The sequence below is a fragment of the Oncorhynchus tshawytscha genome, linkage group LG20 (genome assembly GCF_018296145.1).
Source record: "Oncorhynchus tshawytscha isolate Ot180627B linkage group LG20, Otsh_v2.0, whole genome shotgun sequence".
Classification (NCBI taxonomy): Eukaryota; Metazoa; Chordata; class Actinopteri; order Salmoniformes; family Salmonidae; genus Oncorhynchus; species Oncorhynchus tshawytscha.
Genome location: NC_056448.1, coordinates 27,633,710 through 27,654,439, shown reverse-complemented (window position 1 = coordinate 27,654,439; position 20,730 = coordinate 27,633,710). Strand labels below are relative to the sequence as shown.

At 42.0% G+C, this 20,730-nt stretch overlaps 1 protein-coding gene across 1 annotated transcript; it reads left to right on the top strand.

Annotated features, from left to right (window-relative positions):
• The first annotated feature begins 532 nt into the window (after positions 1–532).
• Positions 533–20,452, top strand: LOC112220313 (TNF receptor-associated factor 2-like). Its single transcript, XM_024382093.1, has 12 exons — positions 533–736; positions 2,468–2,678; positions 2,901–2,979; positions 3,304–3,402; positions 3,648–3,809; positions 3,963–4,037; positions 4,240–4,314; positions 4,484–4,570; positions 5,068–5,544; positions 6,294–6,471; positions 6,704–6,852; positions 16,975–20,452. The coding sequence occupies exons 2-12, from the start codon at positions 2,491–2,493 to the stop codon at positions 17,191–17,193; spliced, it is 1,788 nt and encodes a 595-aa protein (XP_024237861.1). The 5' UTR covers positions 533–736; positions 2,468–2,490; the 3' UTR covers positions 17,194–20,452.
• The last annotated feature ends 278 nt before the right edge of the window (positions 20,453–20,730 follow it).

Here is a 20,730-nt window from a genome sequence, read left to right as displayed (position 1 = left end):
CAACACTGGTCCACTACTTTGAGTAAGATTTGCATTCAGGTAAAACAGCATGAATTTGAGTGCCCCATTCAGCCTCGTACCACAGAACAGACTGCTCTTTCAGTGCGTTCTGCCATTGTCAAGTGAATTAATGATTTGCATTCACTTTGAGTGTTCATCATACATACAGATTACACTGTTGATATATTTTTCATGCTTTTCACATCTGAACATAATATCTGCATTTTATTCTAATGAATGAGGGAGGGAAGTTATTTTGCTAGTAGTGACAGCTACTAGCCTATTATCGAGCCTCAATTGATGTCTTGTCAATCATTATAAACTCACCTATTCGGAGGTATGCTGTAAACATGAAAATTATGAGACAACTCAATTATGCACAACTAACCTATATAATTTGTCCAAGTGCCTATATTTTCATTATTTTAAATGTAGTCATATGAAACCATTAGCAATGGAATATCGTTAGGAAGCACCCCCTTTACATTTGGCCTGTCTGTCAACCCATGTTAAGGCTGCACATGACGTAACACCCACACTGCAAAGTGCAATGGCGAAATTGAACAATAACAGCCATCGCTTCTCGGTACCATATGTATTATGTCATTAACATTAAAGAAAACAGAATCATTCTCCTGGAGAGTCACATCATGCAACATCTGTAAATTTAACGCGCGCGGGGCTGCGACTAGGAGTATTCTACTGTCTCTGCAAGCGATGACAGTTTAAAACGCGGGTAAGTTTCATGTAATTGCAATACCGTCCATTTTCAATGCCAAACCATTTTCGCAACAAACTGGTTTGTGCACCTGCTTTTAAAGGGGCGTGGCGGCTGGAATGCAGGGTACCCCATCTCCAGCTAAAGATGCTGATAGCTTAGCAACTACGATAGGGGAAAGCAGACGAGAGCAACAACAATGGATTTACCATTTGTAAGCATCTTTCGCAATGTCTGACTATGCACGGAGCATTTTTGTGTGATGACCCGACCATCAACTGTTCTGACACGACTGTAGAGCGAGCTACACGGTGCTATGACTGCTGACTCGAAATGTAAACAAAGGGAGACGGGCCTTTTGCTATTTCTCACAATGCCTGGCTAGCTGCATTGAAGTTGTCGTTGATAGTGTCAATAACTGTTTTTATTTATGCACGATGCATGTATTAGTACAAGCAGACCGTAGATCCATGTGGTCGATGGTGTCTGCTAAACCATAATGTTTCAAACTATAGAAAAAGACGTACTGAACAAAAATATAAACGCAACATGTAAAGTGTTGGTCCCATGTTTCATGAGCTGAAATAAACATTTCCCGAAATTCTCTTTAAGCACAAAAATATTATTTCTCTCAAATGTTGTGCAGACATTTTTTTACATCTCAGTTCAGTGAGTATTTATCCTTTTCCAAGATAATCCATCCACCTGACTGTGGCATATCAAGAAGCTGATTAAACCGCACACAGGTGCACCTTGTGCTGAGGACAATACAAGGCCACTCTAAAATGTGCACTTTTCTCACACAACACAATGCCCCAGATGTCTCAAGTTTTGAGGAAATGTGCAATTGGCATGCTGACTGTAGGAATGTCCACCAGAGTTGTTGCCAGATAATTTATGTTAATTTCTCTACTGTAAGTGGCCTCCAACGTTGTTTTAGAGAATTTGACAGTACGTCCAACCGTCCTCACAACCGCAGACCATGTGTAACCACGCCAGCCCAGGACCTCCACATCTGGCTTCTTCATCTGCGGGATTATCTGAGACCAGCCATGAAATTGAGGAGTATTTCTGTCTGTAGTAAAGCCCTTTTGTGGGGAAAACAAATTATGTTTGGCTGGGCCTGGCTCCTCAATTTCAAATCCATTACCTTTACAAAAATATTAAAATAAAACAAACAGAAATAACCATGGTTTTCAAGCGCCCCTGCCCAGTCGTGTGAAATCCATAGATTAGGGCCAAATACATTTATTTCAATTGACTGATTTCCTTATATGAACTGCAACTCAGTAAAATTGTTGAAATTGTCGAATGTTGCGTTCTTATTTTTGTTCAGTATAATTATTTTCTCTTCTAATACAATGACAAGCTTTTTTGAATGCAAAATGATCAGGCTAGATGCCATACCATGCCAATTGTTTATTATGGGCATTGGGCTATAATGCCACCACCTAAACAAGAAATACATACTGGAAAATGCATCAGATCTGCCAAATTGTCTATCTCTCTGACCTGACTGACGTAGTATTGTATTAGTGTCATATCCAGAAAAAGCAGTGGCCTACTGTCTGCAGTACCTTTCTCTCAGTCTTTATTAAATAGTAGTATAGTTTGGTTTCCAAAAGATATTCAGATGGAGACCTGCACTCACTGATAATCTAGCTTTACCATGTCATCAACACATCAGAAAAATATGCCTTCATAGTAAACTTTTCAAGTTAATTTGGACTCTGACGTTGTTGTTGCCAGGTCTTAGGCGTACTGAGGGAATCATGGCCACGGAAGAACCATCCCCTCCGTCGTCCATGGAGAGCAACAAACCCGGCTTCCCCAAACAGATCCTGGCCAACAAGCTGGAAGATAAACACCTGTGTAACTGCTGTCAGAAGCTGCTGCGGAGGCCCTTCCAAGCCCAGTGTGGACACCGCTTCTGTTCCTACTGCTTCAATAGGACTGTCAGGTGGGAGTTCAAAGACTGTATCTCAACTGTATACAATCATCTGTATTTTCTCCTTTACCTGTAATGTGTAAGTACTGGTCTGGTAAAACCTAAGGAAGAAACTTTAGACTATTGAAATGCACCCCCAGGTTATGATGCCTGATGAATATATTACACATTTGACAATATGACACACTGTACTGTTATTTTGTACTGTTTGTTGACATAATATTCCCATTACAGAGATGGACCTCAGAAATGCAGTGCTTGTATCAAAGAGGACATTTTTGAAGAGCCCACGTCGATTCTAAAACAAGGCTGTGTAAGTTTCTACAAAATGCGTCTTTCATTACAGTGTCACTTTATCCTCTCAAAGAACAAGTAAGATCAAAATGTACCCTTCAAATAATATGTGTCCATGTTATTTGGAGCGAGTGCGCACACACACACACACACACACACACACACACACACACACACACACACACACACACACACACACACACACACACACACACACACACACACACACACACACACACACACACACACACCTCTCAATCATAAATGGAGCATTCGGAAACAGTACAGACTCACTGTAAAGGAAAAAGCCTTGGCAAATGTTAGTTTGCTCTCACTTCTGCAGGCTTTTCCTGACAACGCAGCTCGACGAGAGGTCGAAAACCTCTCTGTTGTCTGCATCAACGAAGGCTGTACCTGGAAAGGCAATATTAAAGAATATGAGGTTAGTTGAGCGTGGTTTTAGACTGATTATAAACATTTTCATCATTCAAACGAAGCATTTAGACTGACATTTTTGCTGAAAAAAGAAATGGTGCCACAGATGGTTATAAGCAATGCACCTCAATTCTGTATTTGCTTTGCTGTGTTCTTGCTTCATGATCAGTTTGACCGAAGATCCTTGTTTAGGCTGTTCTGAACATATACTAAAGCCAAATGAATCCTAACTTTATTTTCTGTCACTTACAGTTGAGCCATGAGGGGAAGTGTGACTACATGATCATCCCCTGCCCCTCCTGTAAAGAGCAGATCCGCTTCAACGAACAGGAACGCCACAACGAGCGAGAGTGCCCTGAGAGAACTCTCAACTGCAAGTACTGCAAGGAGCCATTCCATTTCAAAAACATCAAGGTGAGAAATAATGCATGCTCTGAGAGAGAACGTCCGTCCATCTGTTTATTTGTGAAATCTTTCAAATGGCTGGCTTACGATCGTATCAATTTTGCAAGGAACATTAGGCTCAATATTTGTAAGAAGCTATACAAGAACACGTCCTTTATTTAGGCCCACGACGAGATCTGCCCCAAGTACCCCATGATCTGTGAAGGCTGTGCCAAGAAGAAAATACCCAGGGAGAAGGTGAGTTCTCAAAGTTTCAACATACACAATATAGCCAATTATAGCCAAACGCGACTGAATGCGTTTGGAAAATGCATCACGGAAAAGGAAGCTCAATATTGAGAGAAAATAATCCACTCTCTTTTAAGAAGGTTGTTGTTCGAAATAGCTGTAGAACTTGTCAAATCATTGTGTATTGTTTCGTCTTTGGCTCTTTCCCTAGTACGTGGACCACATTAAGTTCTGCAGCAAATTCAGAACTCCATGCAGATTCCATGTTGTTGGGTGTGATATGTCAGTAAGTAGCTTTCTTATCTCTTCAGAGCTATGTTTTTAATGAATCCTAATTAAACAAACGAGGTTGTTACTGTGTAATTACTATTTATCATGTTATTTCTTAAATAATACCTGGTAATAGTTCAGTGCTACTGCTAGAACAGCTCTCCTCTCCCCCTCTCTCTGTACAGGTGGAGAAGGAGAGGATCCATGACCACGAGAGGGCCTGCGCCTATGAGCACCTCAACTTGCTGCTGCACTACATTATGGGGATGAAGGTGAGGATGAGTATGGATGTAGTGGAGCGTAAGTGCCCATTACACACACTAAAGCAGTGGTATTCAAAGTCAGGGTTGCAGGGGAACTGCAATGGGGTCGCCCCAAAAATTATTATAAAAGTACAAGATATTATATGGGACTATATAAAAAAGTTGTTGAGAAAGATAATGAAATACAGTTGTATTTAGTAGATGTATTTATTGGTTTCCTTTTGTTTTGTTAAGAGATGAAAGCATAATGAATTGAAGGTTATGTGCTGATGTAAAAATCGAAATGTACCTATTTTATGGTTGGTTTGGGATGAGTTGGATTTGGGGTGGGGTCGTGAGAAATTAATGCAAAAAAAATGGGGTCCCCAGAAATTCTGGTGGAAAAAATGGGGTCCCTGCTGAAAAAGTTTGAATAACACTGTGCTAAAAGATGGTTGTTTGCATTAGCATTTACTTACTCTGTGTTTACTTTACCTACCTTATTTTCTTCCTCTCCATCCATGAAGGTGAGCATGGAGGGCCTGCAGCCGCAAGGCCTGGAGCTGGCTGGAAACAAGCTCCTGGAGCTCCACCATTCCCTCAGGGAGCTGGAGGCACGCGTCTCCCAACTCAGCACTACCTCCACTGGGCCTCCCGTGCAGGGGGCCACCAACTCTTCTTCCTCCCCGGGCCTCTCCGGGCCTCCCGCCCTAGCTCTTCCCTTGCCTCCACCTCCCGCCCTGGCCCCCACCCTGACTGTGTCCACCTCCTTCACCCCCTTGCCCAGCTCGGTGGGGGCGGCCCTGGAGCTACAGCTCCACAGCGAGAAGACCAAGGTGGCGGAGCTGGGACGCAGGTGCACCGACCTGGAGGTGAAGGCTGGGATGTTTGAGAATGTGGTTTGCGTGTTGAACCGAGAGGTGGAGCGCTTTGCCACAACCATGGAGGCCAGTAACAGACAGCATCGCCTAGACCAGGATAAGATTGAGGCCCTGAGCAACAAGGTAATAAGGCCCTGAAGCAGAAATTAAATTCAGTCATTTAATTTATACATCCCTATCCAACATTTTAATTCAATGGCATGACTTACTGGGGTATAAAGCTGGAGGTTCTGAGGCTTGTGGTGGCATTTTTCTGCTTTACCAAATTACCAGAGTTACAAACTACACACCAGTCAGAGTTACACTTAAACTACATATATTTTATTAAGAGCTTTGCAATAGCCCTTTTTGACTTTCAATTATGCGCTATCTCTAATGAACCATTGAAAAGTACCACCAGAAAAGTACAAAGATCTTTTATAGCCAAGATACACCCCTCTCAACTTACATGACGAACCACAGATCTTAGGAACAGTTCACAAAGGTTCAGATTTGTATGAAAGATATCTTTAAAACATAGCAGACAGTTATTGCTGTGTCAACAGTTCTCATTGTAAAGACCAGTGTCTGGCCCCCTCCTACTCCAAACTGGAACCCGTCTCACCCTGGTACGGTATAGCACAAAAACATTACCTTTACTATCTGGAATGCTCTTTAGGCTTTATTACCCAAAGACATCGTAAATCTCCTCTGTCAGTGCTATCTCATAGAGGCCCATCCTCAGTGGAACACACACACAATACTCTATTCTGTCTAATGTAACAACTATTCTTATAACAATCTTACAAGCATTAAAACATAATCTTGCAATTTTCCACGACAGGTTATTGACTTCATAGAAGCTAACACATATTTGTGTGTGTGTGTCTCAGGTGCGGCAGCTGGAGAGGACGATGGGGCTGAAGGACCTGACGGTAGCAGAGATGGAAGGCAGGCTGAGGGAGATATCAGGCACCACATTCGACGGCGTCTTCATTTGGAGGATCTCTGACTTTACCAAAAAAAGACAGGATGCCATCGCTGGCCGAGCTCCTGCCATGTTCTCCCCAGGTAAACCAGAACTATTGCAGTGTTAAGACAGAGACCAAAGGGGCTTTGAGACCGAGTCAAGGCCGAAACCAGAACAACCATATCGAGACTATATTATACCGTAGTAGTGCAAGTCATAATGACAGTGCAAAACGTAGGCTATTGTGTTTCCATAATAATATTTAAATCACAGTTTTTCAGCCTTCTACACCAGTAAATATGGCTATAAAATATGTCTGTTTTTCCCCAACAGCCTTCTACACCAGTAAATACGGCTATAAGATGTGTCTGCGGATCTACCTGAACGGGGACGGGACAGGGCGTGGCAGCCACCTGTCTCTGTTCTTTGTGGTGATGAGGGGACTGAGTGATGCTCTACTCAAATGGCCCTTCAACCAGAAGGTAAGGACCAGGGGACTCATTTAGAAAATGCATAGAAAATGCATTAGAAGGTCATACATTTTACATGCTGTATATTGAAATCCACAAGAATCCTGTAATTTATACAGTACCAGTCAAACGTTTGGACACACATACTCATTCAAGGGTTTTTCTTTATTTTTATTATTTTCTACATTGTAGAATAATAGTGATGACACCAACACTATGAAATAACACATATGGAATTATGTAGTAACCAAACAAGTGTTACTGCATATTGCTTTGTGCTTGTGTTTCCCAATAGGTAATATAGTTTTGTTTTGATTGTGTTGTAATTTGGTTTATTCTGATTGATTGGATGTTTTGGTCCTGAGGCTTCAGTGTGTTAGTAGAACAGGTTTGTGAATTCAGCCCCAGGACCAGCTGGATGAGGGGACTCTTTTCTTTGCTCAGCTCTTGGTATTGCAGGGCTTGGTAATGATATGAGAGGGGGTCACTGTATTTTAGATGTTTCCAAAACGTAATTGCTCTTTTGTTTGTTATTATTTTTTATTATTAGTGGATATTGGCCTAATTCTGCCCTGCATGCAGTGTTTGTAGTTTTCCTCTGGACACGTAGGAGGATCTTACAGAACTCTGCATGCAGGGTTTCAATTGGGTGTTTGTCCTATTGGGTGATGTCTTGTTTTACAAGTGTACCCCATACCTGCTGCCATAAAGTGCAATTGGTTCAATGACCCATTCAATTAGTTTTAGCCAAATTGTTATAGGTATTTCAATTTGAATTTGTTTTTTAATGGCGTAGAATGCCCTGCATGCTTTCTCTGTCAGTTCATTCACTGCCTTATTAAGGTGTCCAGTTGAGCTTATTTTTCAATCTATGTAATTGTAGTGTGTGCAGTACTCTATATATTTTGTACCAATTGAGAACTCACTCTCTCTCTCTGAATGCTGGGAATTGTATGAGTGAGTGTGAGTGTTGTGTAGAGTTAGATATCCTGGTTTTTCTTTTACGTTTCCTTTTCTTGGTGGTATCTTTTTTTCTTCCTCTGCATGATTACGGTTATCATTATTTTTATTTAGTTGTTGTGGTAGAATTAAGTACAGTGCCTTGCGAAAGTATTCGGCCCCCTTGAACTTTGCAACCTTTTGCCACATTTCAGGCTTCAAACATAAAGATATAAAACTGTATTTTTTTGTGAAGAATCAACAACAAGTGGGACACAATCATGAAGTGGAACGACATTTATTGGATATTTCAAACTTTTTTAACAAATCAAAAATTGAAAAATTGGGCGTGCAAAATTATTCAGCCCCCTTAAGTTAATACTTTGTAGCGCCACCTTTTGCTGCGATTACAGCTGTAAGTCGCTTGGGGTATGTCTCTATCAGTTTTGCACATCGAGAGACTAAAATTTTTTCCCATTCCTCCTTGCAAAACAGCTCGAGCTCAGTGAGGTTGGATGGAGAGCATTTGTGAACAGCAGTTTTCAGTTCTTTCCACAGATTCTCGATTGGATTCAGGTCTGGACTTCGACTTGGCCATTCTAACGCCTGGATATGTTTATTTTTGAACCATTCCATTGTAGATTTTGCTTTATGTTTTGGATCATTGTCTTGTTGGAAGACAAATCTCCGTCCCAGTCTCAGGTCTTTTGCAGACTCCATCAGGTTTTCTTCCAGAATGGTCCTGTATTTGGCTCCATCCATCTTCCCATCAATTTTAACCATCTTCCCTGTCCCTGCTGAAGAAAAGCAGGCCCAAACCATGATGCTGCCACCACCATGTTTGACAGTGGGGATGGTGTGTTCAGGGTGATGAGCTGTGTTGCTTTTACGCCAAACATAACGTTTTGCATTGTTGCCAAAAAGTTCAATTTTGGGTTCATCTGACCAGAGCACCTTCTTCCACATGTTTGGTGTGTCTCCCAGGTGGCTTGTGGCAAACTTTAAACGACACTTTTTATGGATATCTTTAAGAAATGGCTTTCTTCTTGCCACTCTTCCATAAAGGCCAGATTTGTGCAATATACGACTGATTGTCCATAGGACAACAGAGTCTCCCACCTCAGCTGTAGATCTCTGCAGTTCATCCAGAGTGATCATGGGCCTCTTGGCTGCATCTCTGATCAGTCTTCTCCTTGTATGAGCTGAAAGTTTAGAGGGACGGCCAGGTCTTGGTAGATTTGCAGTGGTCTGATACTCCTTCCATTTCAATATTATCGCTTGCACAGTGCTCCTTGGGATGTTTAAAGCTTGGGAAATATTTTTGTATCCAAACCGGCTTTAAACTTCTTCACAACAGTATCTCGGACCTGCCTGGTGTGTTCCTTGTTCTTCATGATGCTCTTTGCGCTTTTAACGGACCTCTGAGACTATCACAGTGCAGGTGCATTTATACAGAGACTTGATTACACACAGGTGGATTGTATTTATCATCATTAGTCATTTAGGTCAACATTGGATCATTCAGAGATCCTCACTGAACTTCTGGAGAGAGTTTGCTGCACTGAAAGTAAAGGGGCTGAATAATTTTGTACGCCCATTTTTTCAGTTTTTGATTTGTTAAAAAAGTTTGAAATATCCAATAAATGTCGTTCCACTTCATGATTGTGTCCCACTTGTTGTTGATTCTTCACAAAAAAAATACAGTTTTATATCTTTATGTTTGAAGCCTGAAATGTGGCAAAAGGTCGCAAAGTTCAAGGGGGCCGAATACTTTCGCAAGGCACTGTATATTGTTGTTCGTGTCGAAATTACCCTGGCTTTGGCGTGGGGACGCCGTCTCTGTCACTTCGGCACGGCTTTAGGTGTGTTGCTGAAGCTACTGTCACTGGAGGAGTTTTTGGTCGTGGAGGAGTTTTTGGTCGAGAGAAGGCATGCTATGAGAATGTTGCTTATGCGTCATGGATGAATAAAGCGGTGGTGGTTTTTCTTAAAGAAGAGTGTCTTGTTGATCGTATGGTTGAGAATGGCGTACTTCTTAAAGAAGAGCGTCTTGTTGATCGGATGATTGAGCATGGCGTACTTCTTAAAGAAGAGAGTCTTGTAGATTGTATGGTTGAGCATGGTGTACTTCTTAAAGAAGAGCGTCTTGTTGATCGTATGGTTGAGCATGGCGTACTTCTTAAAGAAGAGCGTCTTGTTGATCGTATGGTTGAGCATGGCGTACTTCTTAAAGAAGAGCGTCTTGTTGATCGGATGGTTGAGCATGGTGTACTTCTTAAAGAAGAGCGTCTTGTTGATCGTATGGTTGAGCATGGTGTACTTCTTAAAGAAGAGCGTCTTGTTGATCGTATGGTTGAGCATGGTGTACTTCTTAAAGAAGAGCGTCTTGTTGATCGTATGGTTGAGCATGGTGTACTTCTTAAAGAAGAGCGTCTTGTTGATCGTATGGTTGAGCATGGTGTACTTCTTAAAGAAGAGCGTCTTGTTGATCGTATGGTTGAGCATGGTGTACTTCTTAAAGAAGAGCGTCTTGTTGATCGTATGGTTGAGCATGGTGTACTTCTTAAAGAAGAGCGTCTTGTTGATCGTATGGTTGAGCATGGCGTACTTCTTAAAGGTATGTTTATTCTAGTTACGCCACTTTTTTTCTCTGTCAACAAAGGTAACGATTTCAAATATACCACCGTTTATTCCCATTGAGCTATTGCCATAAGCAATATGCTTGCCCGAAAAGGGAGAAGGCGGAGGGAGGGGCGCAGGTGGTCCTCGTAACGCCTGGGCCCCGTGATGTAGGGAGAAGTGGGTCGACAGTGGTTGAGCAGCCACACACACCTGTTTCTGAGGAATAAGTTGTCAGTGTTGAGGGCACAGAGTTGCAACTTGTACCAGAGGAGAATGCTATGCAGCAGAAAAATATTGTTGTAGAAGGTAAGGACAGATCTGAAGAATCATTTCCAGACTGGAGTTGCCCAGTACGAGTGCTGGGGTACAGGAGGGGGGTCATGTGGAGCTAGGCTCCCAGGTAGTGGAGGAGATGCCCACTACGAGTAATGGGGTACATGAGGGGGCTCAGGTGGGGGCTCAGGTGGGGCTAGTCTCCTAGGTAGTGGAGGAGATGACTGGTATGAGTGATGGGTTGCAAGTGGGGAGTGTTGAGAGGGATGTGGTAGAGGGGAGTCAGTGGTCTGTGGGCTCAGTTGAGGAGGATGATATGGATATCTCTCCTGATACGATAGCAGCTGATGAAGACTCAATTTACAGTCTAGAGGAGGTAAATGGGTTCCTAGATGAGACTTTTGGGAAATCTGTGAAATTGGCAGATTTTTTTTATGTTGATAAGTTTGTGAGGTCAGCTGTGGTGTTACAGAAGACAGTGGGGTTAGACAAGCTGAGTGAGGAGAAGCGTTTTCGCTTGAGGACATTTACTACTGCTGTCACTGCAGCAAAAGGTAGTGGGAAACGTGGTCAGCTTCTTAGGGCTGCAATCCCGTTAACGGGATTGATATGACAACAGCCAGTGAAAGTGCAGTGCGCCAAATTCAAACAACAGAAATCTCATAATTAAAATTCCTCAAACATACATGTATCTTATACCATTTTAGAGGTAATTTTGTTGTTAATCCCACCAAAGTGTCCGATTTCAAATAGGCTTTACAGCGAAAGCACCACAAACGATTATGTTAGGTCACCGCCAAGTCACAGAAAAAAATCTGCAATTTTTTCAGCCAAAGAGAGGCTAACTAAAAAGTACAAATAGAGATATTATTAATCACTAACCTTTTGACGATCTTCATTAGCTGACACTCATAGGACTTCATGTTACACAATACATATATGTTTTGTTCGACAAAGTGCATATTTATATAAAACAATCTCACTATACATTGGCGCGTTATGTTCACTAGTTCCAAAAACATCCGGTGATATTGCAGAGAGCCACATCATTTTACAGAAATACTCATTCTAAATGTTGATGAAAATACAATTGTTAGACATGGAAATATAGATACACTTCTCCTTAATGAAACCGCTGTGTCAGATTTCAAAACAGATTTACGGAAAAAGCAAACCATGCAATAAACTGAGTACAGCTTTCAGACAACAAAGCAGCCAAAAAGATATCCGCCATATTGGGTAGTCAACATTAGTCATAAATAGAATTATAAATATTCACTTACCTTTGTTGATCTTCATCAGAATGCACTCCCAGGAATCCCAGTTCCACATTAAATGTTTGATTTAGTTTGATAATGTCCATCATTTATGTCCAAGAGCTACTTTTGTTAGCACGTTTGGTAAACAAATCCAAAGTCATGAAGCGCGTTCCCTAGTTGCAGACGAAATGTCAAAAAGTTCCATTACTGTCTGTAGAAACATGTCAAACGATGTATGGAATCAATCTTTAGGATGTTTTTAACATTAAACTTCAATAATATTCCAACCGGAGAATTCCTTTGTCTTCAGAAAAGCAAAGGAACGGGAGATACCTCTCATGTGAAATGTGCATGACCAGCGGATGACTGTTGGCAGACCTCTGACTCATTCCTCTCTCATTCGGTCCCACTTCACAGTAGAATCCTCAAACAAGTTTCTAAAAAAGGTTGACATCTAGTGGAAGCCTTAGGAAGTGCAACATAACCAATATCCCACTGTGTATTCAATAGGGGCTGGGTTGAAAATCGACCAACCTCAGGTATCCCACTTCCTGTTTGGATTTCTTCTCAGGTTTATGCCTGCCATATGAGTTCTGTTATACTCACAGACATCATTCAAACAGTTTTAGAAACTTCAGAGTGATAATAATAATATACATATATTAGCAACTGGGACTGAGGAGCAGGCAGTTTACTCTGGGCACCTTTCATCCAAGCTACTCAATACTGCCCCTGCAGCCATAAGAAGTTAAGAGAAAAATAAAACAATGATGATGATCATGCCTCATATGGTGTTTTTTTCTCCTTGTCTGGTTTCTTTGTGGTGGTGTTCTCCTTTTCCTTTCTTTTTTCTATATGGAGGTAATAAGTAGAGTTTGACCGATTAATCGAAATGGCCGATTACTTAGGGCCGATTTCAAGTTTTCATAACAGTCGGAAATCTGTACTTTTGTGCGCCAATTTTAAATTTGTTATTTTTTAAAATGTATTTTATATACCTTTATGTAACTAGGCAAGTCAGTTAAGAACACATTCTTATTTTCAATGACGGCCTAGGAATGGTGGGTTAATTGCCTCGTTCAGGGGCAGAACGACAGATTTTCACCTTGTCAGCTCTGGGGATCCAATCTGGCAACCTTACAGTTAACTAGTCCAACGCAATAACGACCTGCCTCTCTCTCGTTGCACTCCACGAGGAGACTGCCTGTTACGCGAATGCAGTAAGCCAAGGTAAGTTGCTAGCTAGCATTAAACGTATCTTATAAAAAACAATCAATCATAATCATTAGTTAACTACACAAGGTTGATGATATTACAAGATATTATCTAGCGTGTCCTGCGTTGCATATAATCTGACTGAGCATACAAGTATCTAAGTATCTGACTGAGCGGTGGTAGGCAGAAGCAGGCGCGCAAACATTCATTCAAACAGCACTTTCGTGCGTTTTGCCAGCAGCTCTTCGTTGTGCGTCAAGCATTGCGCTGTTTATGACTTCAAGCCTATCAACTCCCGAGATGAGGCTGGTGTAACCGAAGTGAAATGGTAAACTAGTTAGCGATCGCTAAAAGCGTTTCAAGTGTCACTCACTCTGAGCCTTCTAGTAGTTGTTCCCCTTGCTCTGCATGGGTAACGCTGCTTCGATGGTGGCTGTTGTCGTTGAGTTGCTGGTTCGAGCCCAGGGAGGAGCGAGGAGAGAGACGGAAGCTATACTGTTACACTGGTAATACTAAAGTGCCTATAAGAACATCCAATAGTCAAAGGTTAATGAAATACAAATTGTATAGAGGGAAATAGTCCTATAATTCCAATAATAACTACAACCTAAAACTTCTTACCTGGGAATATTGAAGACTCATGTTAAAAGGAACCACCAGCTTTCATATGTTCTCATGTTCTGAGCAAGGAACTGAAACGTTAGCTTTCTTACATAGCACATATTGCACTTTTACTTTCTCCAACACTTTGTTTTTGCATTATTTAAACCAAATTGAACATGTTTCATTATTTACTTGAGGCTAAATTGATTTTATTGATGTATTATATTAAGTTAAAATAAAAGTGTTCATTGTTCATTCAGTATTGTTGTAATTGTCATTATTACAAATATATATATATATATATAAAGATCGGCCGATTAATCGGTATCGGCGTTGAAAAATCATAATCGGTCGACCTCTAGCTCAGATACATACAACCTGTCTAACCTTACTTTTGTGTATTGACATTGCAACGTAAACAGATGGTCTGCCTTTGTCTCCCTGATGGGAAGGTGACCACGGATGAAATGCGCCAACATGCCGTGGATTTCTACTCTGCCCTCTAGAAGGCGGAGGATTGTGATTCTCTGAGTACTGATCAGTTGTTACAAGGTCTTCCTCAATTGGGCCCTGAGCAGAGAGTTGCTTTGGATTCTGACATTACTCTGCAGGAGCTGTCCACAGCAGTTATGCAGCTCTCATCAGGCCGAGCCCCTGGCATCGATGGTTTACCATCTGAGTTCTATAAGCACTTTTGGGGGTTTATTGGGGAGGAATTTTAAGACGTGGTGTGTGAATCTTTTCCTGGGGGTTGTCTTCCTGTATCTTGTCAACTTGTTGTGCTTTCATTGTTGCCAAAGGGGGGGGGATTTGGCTCTCATAGAAAATTGGCGACCTGTTGCGTTGCTGTGTGCAGAATATAAAATTTGATCTAAATGTCTCTCAAACAGGTTGAAAGAATATCTGGGGCTGTTGGTCCACAAGGACCAGTCTGACTGTGTACCTGACCGCACTATTGTTGATAATTTGTTTCTAATAAGAGATGTGTTAGACATTAGTAAACTGTCTGATGTGAATGTGGGTTTACTTTCAATGGATCAGGAGAAGGCTTTTGACCATGTGGACCACCAGTACTTGTTCAAAACAATGAAAGCCTTTGGGTTTGGGGATGTGTTTTTGTCTTGGATGAGTTTACTGTATGCTGTGGCCTCATGTATGGTGAAGGTGGGGGTGGTTTGAGTTGCCACATCCCCGTCCAAAGGGGTATCAGGCAGGGATGCCCAATTTCGGGACAGTAATATTGTCTGGCAATTGAACCAATGCTTTGTTTTTTAAGAGCGAGGCTTACTGGTTTTTCTGTGCCAGGAGTAATGAAGGGTCCCACGATAGCACTGTCTGCGTATGCAGATGATGTGACAGTTTTTATTACAGGGGATGAGGATGTTAAGGTTCTCTCAAATGCTTTAAAAGTGTATGAGAGGGCCTCCTCAGCTAGAGTCAATTGGGAAAAGAGTGAATCGCTGTGGGCAGGTCAGCTTCACGGTTACCAGAGGGGCTTCAGTGGGGAAGAGATGGGATGAAGACTGGGGTTTCTTCTAGGCTCTGATGTAATTTCAGAAAAATAACTGGGAGGGTGTAGTGGAGAAAGTGTGTGTCAGACTGTCAAGGTGGAAGTGGGTGCTACCCCAGCTGTCTTATAGGGGAAGGGTCCTGGTAGCTAATAATCTTGCTGCCTCTACCCTGTGGCATAGACTAATGATTTTACAGCCACTGTGGGTCTGATACAAGAGCTTCAGAGGACCCTTATCAATTTATTTTGGTCAGGACAACATTGGATTAAAGCTACAGCCCTGTACCTGCAACTGCATTAGGGTGGGTAAGGTCTGGTGGACATTTCTTCCAGGATCATGGCTTTTCGGCTTCAAAAAAGCAGCCCAGAGACTGTTGCACAGTGACGGTTTTAGCTGGGTTGACACAGTCTACACATTGATGAGGAGAGAGGGCTGTTTGGGCTTAGACAAGCATCTTTTCCTCTTAAAGTTAGAGGGAGGTGATTTGTCTGATTTTTGTCTCCATTTTATGAGTCTGTTATGCAGGCTTGGAGAGTTTTTGTCATGTCCCGTAAGGCCGTCACGCCACCAGGGATGTGGCTTTTTGAAGAGCCTCTTTTTTTATAACACTGCCTTCCAGTCCCGTACTATGGTTTCAGCCAGCCTACGTTCATGCCTGTTAGGTGTGGGGTGTACTAAGCTGGGTCATCCGATGCGGAGCAGGAGCAGATCGTTGGAGGAGCTGGGAGAAGGAGCAGGGATCCGATCATCTCTTCTACTGAGGAAGGTCGTAGATGAGGTCTGTAATTCTTTGCCAGTACTTCATCGACAATATGTGACTGACACTTCCAATTCTGATCGGTGGAAGGACGGTCTGGATTATGTGTTCCCTGCACTGATTGTAAGTGCTGCGGCGGGGGATTTCGAGAAGGACGTGGGGATGCTGCTTTCCTTCGAGACCCCGGAGCTGGAGGAGTTCAAGTTGTTGGGAAAGAAGGCCATGTATAAAATCTGTGTAAAAGTGTCCTTTGCCTTTTCCCTGGATGGGGTAAAATCGACGAGGTGGGCGGGTGTGTTTGGTGCAGGTGCCTCCCCCAAAAGGCTGTTGGTCTTTATACAAACTGCCTATTGAAAAGAGGACGGCTGACCTACAATGGAGGATAATACATGGAGCCATAGCCACCTTGCATCTGGTACATCTGGATCCGACAGTTGAGGAAGGGTGTCCATTTTGTGCTGAGTCTGAAACTCTGGCACATTTTGTTTTTACAATGTCCCAGGTTGGTCGTGATGATTGACCTGATCACTAATTGGTTCTCAGCTCTGGGAGAGGTTTTCTCTTCCCAACTGTTTATATTTGGGCTAAAGTACAGGTTTAGTCAAAGGGGTGTAGTTACTTTGCTTAATTTTGTGTCAGGGGCAGCCAAATTAGCAATATGGAAGACCTGAAAGAACAGTATTCGGGGACAGGGGTCTGTGGATGGGTGGGAATGCTGGAGGGAATGTTGGCAGCGAGACAGAGTTGAGTTTGCCTATTACAAACTGGTTAACAATATTGAACTGTTTGAGTATATGGGGTATTTAGAGGCTGTTATGTTTAGTTACTGTGGATGAGAATTTGGTGTTGTTTTTAATTGATGTGTAACTATGGTTTTGTATGAGTGTATATAGTGTTGTGAGCTCCCAGACCCAATAAAGATGATTTAAAATTCAAACTCTCTCTCTCTCACCAGGTGACTCTGATGCTGCTGGACCAGAGTAACAGGGAGCACATCATCGATGCCTTCCGGCCCGACGTCACTTCCTCCTCCTTCCAGAGGCCTGTAAGTGAGATGAACATCGCCAGCGGCTGCCCGCTCTTCTGCCCGCTCTCCAAGCTCGACGCCAAGAACTCCTACATCCGCGACGACACCATTTTCATTAAGGCCATCGTGGATCTCACAGGCCTTTAGGATGCACCCTTTGAAGTGGAAGTGCAAGACAACCGAGCAGCAATGTGGCCATTCAGGCTTAATTTTGGCTGCTTTTGAGCACCATTTCGGCTCCATTTTGGTTCCGTTCGGGCCTATTTCAGTCCCCTTCATTAGTAGGGAGACTGACATGCTTGCTACCGTGTGCTGCATGTGGCTCCAGTTTGCCCAGCTCAGGAGGCCCTTGCACTGTTGTAGCTCTACCATCTCTTAATGCCACAATACTGGTTCCTCATGGTGCTTGAACCCCAGTTGTTGTGTAGCTTTATTATTTGTATCCATGGAAATAACTCCAGAATATAGTCTCAATATTTAGTAGGACAGAACCTGTGGTATTTAAATGGGGATATGTGGCAATTGAATTGATTTGGAGGGCATCTTTTTCTCTTTGTTTTTCATAAGACTTCATTGGGTCTCAGAGTGAATTGTAGCTGTTAGAGAATAGCAAAAAGAGGGATATGAACCTTTTCCTTGTCAGTGTAGAAAACTGCCCCATTGCTTATTGCAGAAGTAGAGCTTATCGTGGCTTGGTGCAGCAGGGTATTCACTTTATCTCTTGTTTCCGATCTCAACCCGAGTCATTTTGATTGTGGATATCGTGAGCTTCTCAATGCCATTGTTGAGTAGATTTGCATAGACAAACGTGGAGTTATGTTATGAATAAGAATATGGGCATTTGTTTGCCTTTTTGCGCAAATTGCATGCGGGCTATCTTTTATTGGCCTTGGTGTTGAAGTGCTCGCTCTTTTCATTGGGCTGCTGAAGGGATCCTTCCTTGTTCGTTATTACACCTGTTAGTGAGTTAAACCATCTGTGATGGTGGACATTGCCTGCATGTCTTGGATCCAGGCATATACTTTTACATATACTTGTTGGTGTTGCGTTTCTTGTTCCTCTTTAGGGGTTGAGGCTTATGGGATTGGTGGTTCGGTACATCTGTGGAAGATACAGTGGAGTTATCAGGGTGTTATAAGGCAGCTTGCCAATCAAAGCCTGAGGCATACAAGTGTATTTCTATCACTGGTAAATACATCAAGCTGGAAGAGCTTTCCCCTCCAGAATATGCTCATTACAGTAGCTCATATATCAACACATAGTACTGTGCCCCACCACAGATGTTAATACAGGTTCCATGAACTGAAGGAAGGGTGTGTTCCTTGTTTTCTGTTCATATTACAGTGTGGTACATTTGTATGTAGTTTTGCTGCTATGTCAGATATGTTGGTGATGTAAAACAAATGTGTTGCGATCAATGCGAAATTTAGCAGAGACAGTTGAAGGTGTAAAGTGGAAGGATAAAGAGAGATGTAACCACGAAGTGAAAACAAGTGAATGTGATGGTATACTTTGCCATTGGACCATAGTGGTTGATCATTGATGTTTGATGTAACTCTAGATAAATCCCATTAACCTGTGGGTGACAGTGAAACCTCTTAGCCTAGGTGGTAGTATTATGATTCATGAAGCCCCACAAATGACACTGACCAAAATGCTAAATCTGAGGAAATCCTATAGATCTGAAATATATCTGTAGGTTGTGTGCTTGTCCATTAGGGGGTGCTGTTTTACTTGGTACGCCTGTGTGCGTCCCCAATAGCCTTCCCCCTCTGGACTTGTGTAGGGGTTTTCACCTGCCTGTTTTGAAACCAGTCTTGACCTGTTTTGAAACCTCTCTGTGCATGGGAGGGTTCAATTCATATTCAGTATCGCAGTTCGTGGTTGGCTTACCTCGTAGACCAATGGCGAATGCATTTATTTGCATTTATTTGGAGGAGTATAAATAAAGATGTTAGAGTTATTATTATGTCATATCTCGCACAGCTTCTGTTCAACACAAGCAGATGCCTATATATATATATATTCATAAGAATTTATAAATATAATATCATAATGTTGAACAATTCAATATATTGATGTTACTATACCCATATTTTTATTAATAAATATAGTATAGTTGAATATATTATTAATGATATAAATAATACCTACTTTTTGTTTGTCGAGGTGGTTTAAGACAAGTCTGGAAAACCCCTTAAAGTAACCCAAATACATCAAATGCTGTGCCACATAATACCAACCATGGCACCCCATTCTCCTGAGTTAACTGAGGGTTAAAAACCAAAATATGAAGTGGTTGTGTTTACATTCCCCAAAATGACCCTTTCAAGGTTCCCACAGTAATTCTGTGTCATATAACTGTGCTTCTCAACCTTTTCTGTACCACTGGGGCCGGAAAACAATGGTCCCTCGGGTACCAAGAACCGTCAAGTTGCTATGGTCCTTCCTCCTCGAAGGACTCCTTAGGCCTATACCAAAACAGCACTTGAGATCTGGCTACATTATTGTCAGCTAACCATCTGATGGACCGGTCAGCAGCATCCCTGGGACTGGTGCCAGTCCACAGGCCAGAGGTTGAGGACCACTGATTTTTTGTCTTCTGAGAAAGGGTGCGTTGGTTGTTATTATAGGTAGTATTTGCGCTCTGAACATCATATTTGTGCAGTCAGTGAATATGGTGTTTGGTCCTTTGATGGTTATAGACAGGGTTTGGTTCTGCAGGAGTTGATTCTGACTATGTTCATTATAGGGCGAATCCCTCCTGCAGAGGTAGCTTTTTTAGCATCAAACTGGAGAAGTTGTTCAGTCAGTTTACAGCCCTCAACGAAAAGGAATTCATATATATTCTTTCCTTTCCATAAATACTTATTCTTGTGTTGTGCCAGAATGTTATATTACCTCCAAATTATTGCAAAAGCTGTGTTATACATTGTACTTGTATTCTATGCTAAAAAATGGTGCCAAATATGCTTAGAGAAAAAATAGATATTATGTACATATGAAGGTTTATGGTTTGTATTTTAGTTTCATTCCAATGTAATGCATGGGTCACTTTTGGAACCACCTAGACTGATGGAGTACTTTCAGCAAAATATCTCCTCATAATCCAATAATATACCTTTTCTTTAGGTCTCTGAATGTAAAGCTTTAATGCAGTGGTCCTTTACTCTTTCTGGGAGAGAAAACCAGTTCTGTTTTAACAGTTGTTGATGAAGTTGAATTTAATGAACTTTAATTGTGCACTTTGTATTATTTAAATGTGAAACAGGGTACTACTTTGTTCTGTGATTTGTATACTGTGAAGTCAGAGCTATATACATTCTGATTTGTTGATCATGTATGTTCTCTATACGCTGTACAGGCTGTAACAGGACATGTAGTATGCAATAAATTTGTCATTGGATTCCTGGGTTTTGTTTGTCTCATACCAAGTCTCTGTTTGTGTCGCAAATGGCACCCTATTCCCTATATTGTGCACTACTTTTGACCAGGACCCATGGAATATGGTGGACATTTGGGACACTGCCTCTGACTTCCATCTCTTTCCTGCTGGCTAGAGTGAGGGAGTCATTGGTTTTTGTTGTTCCTGTATTCACCCAGAAGATGGTGCTGCTCACCATTGTTTTACACTGGTTGCCATCAGTACAGTTACCATGTATGATCTTCAAACAGGGATTATTC

Coding starts and splice junctions, on each gene's coding strand:
- LOC112220313 (XM_024382093.1), top strand. CDS start 2,491: ATGGCCACGGAAGAACCATCCCCTCCGTCGTCCATGGAGAGCAACAAA. Junction 2,679..2,900: donor TGCTTCAATAGGACTGTCAG/GTGGGAGTTCAA, acceptor TTCCCATTACAG/AGATGGACCTCAGAAATGCA. Junction 4,315..4,483: donor TTGTTGGGTGTGATATGTCA/GTAAGTAGCTTT, acceptor CTCTCTGTACAG/GTGGAGAAGGAGAGGATCCA.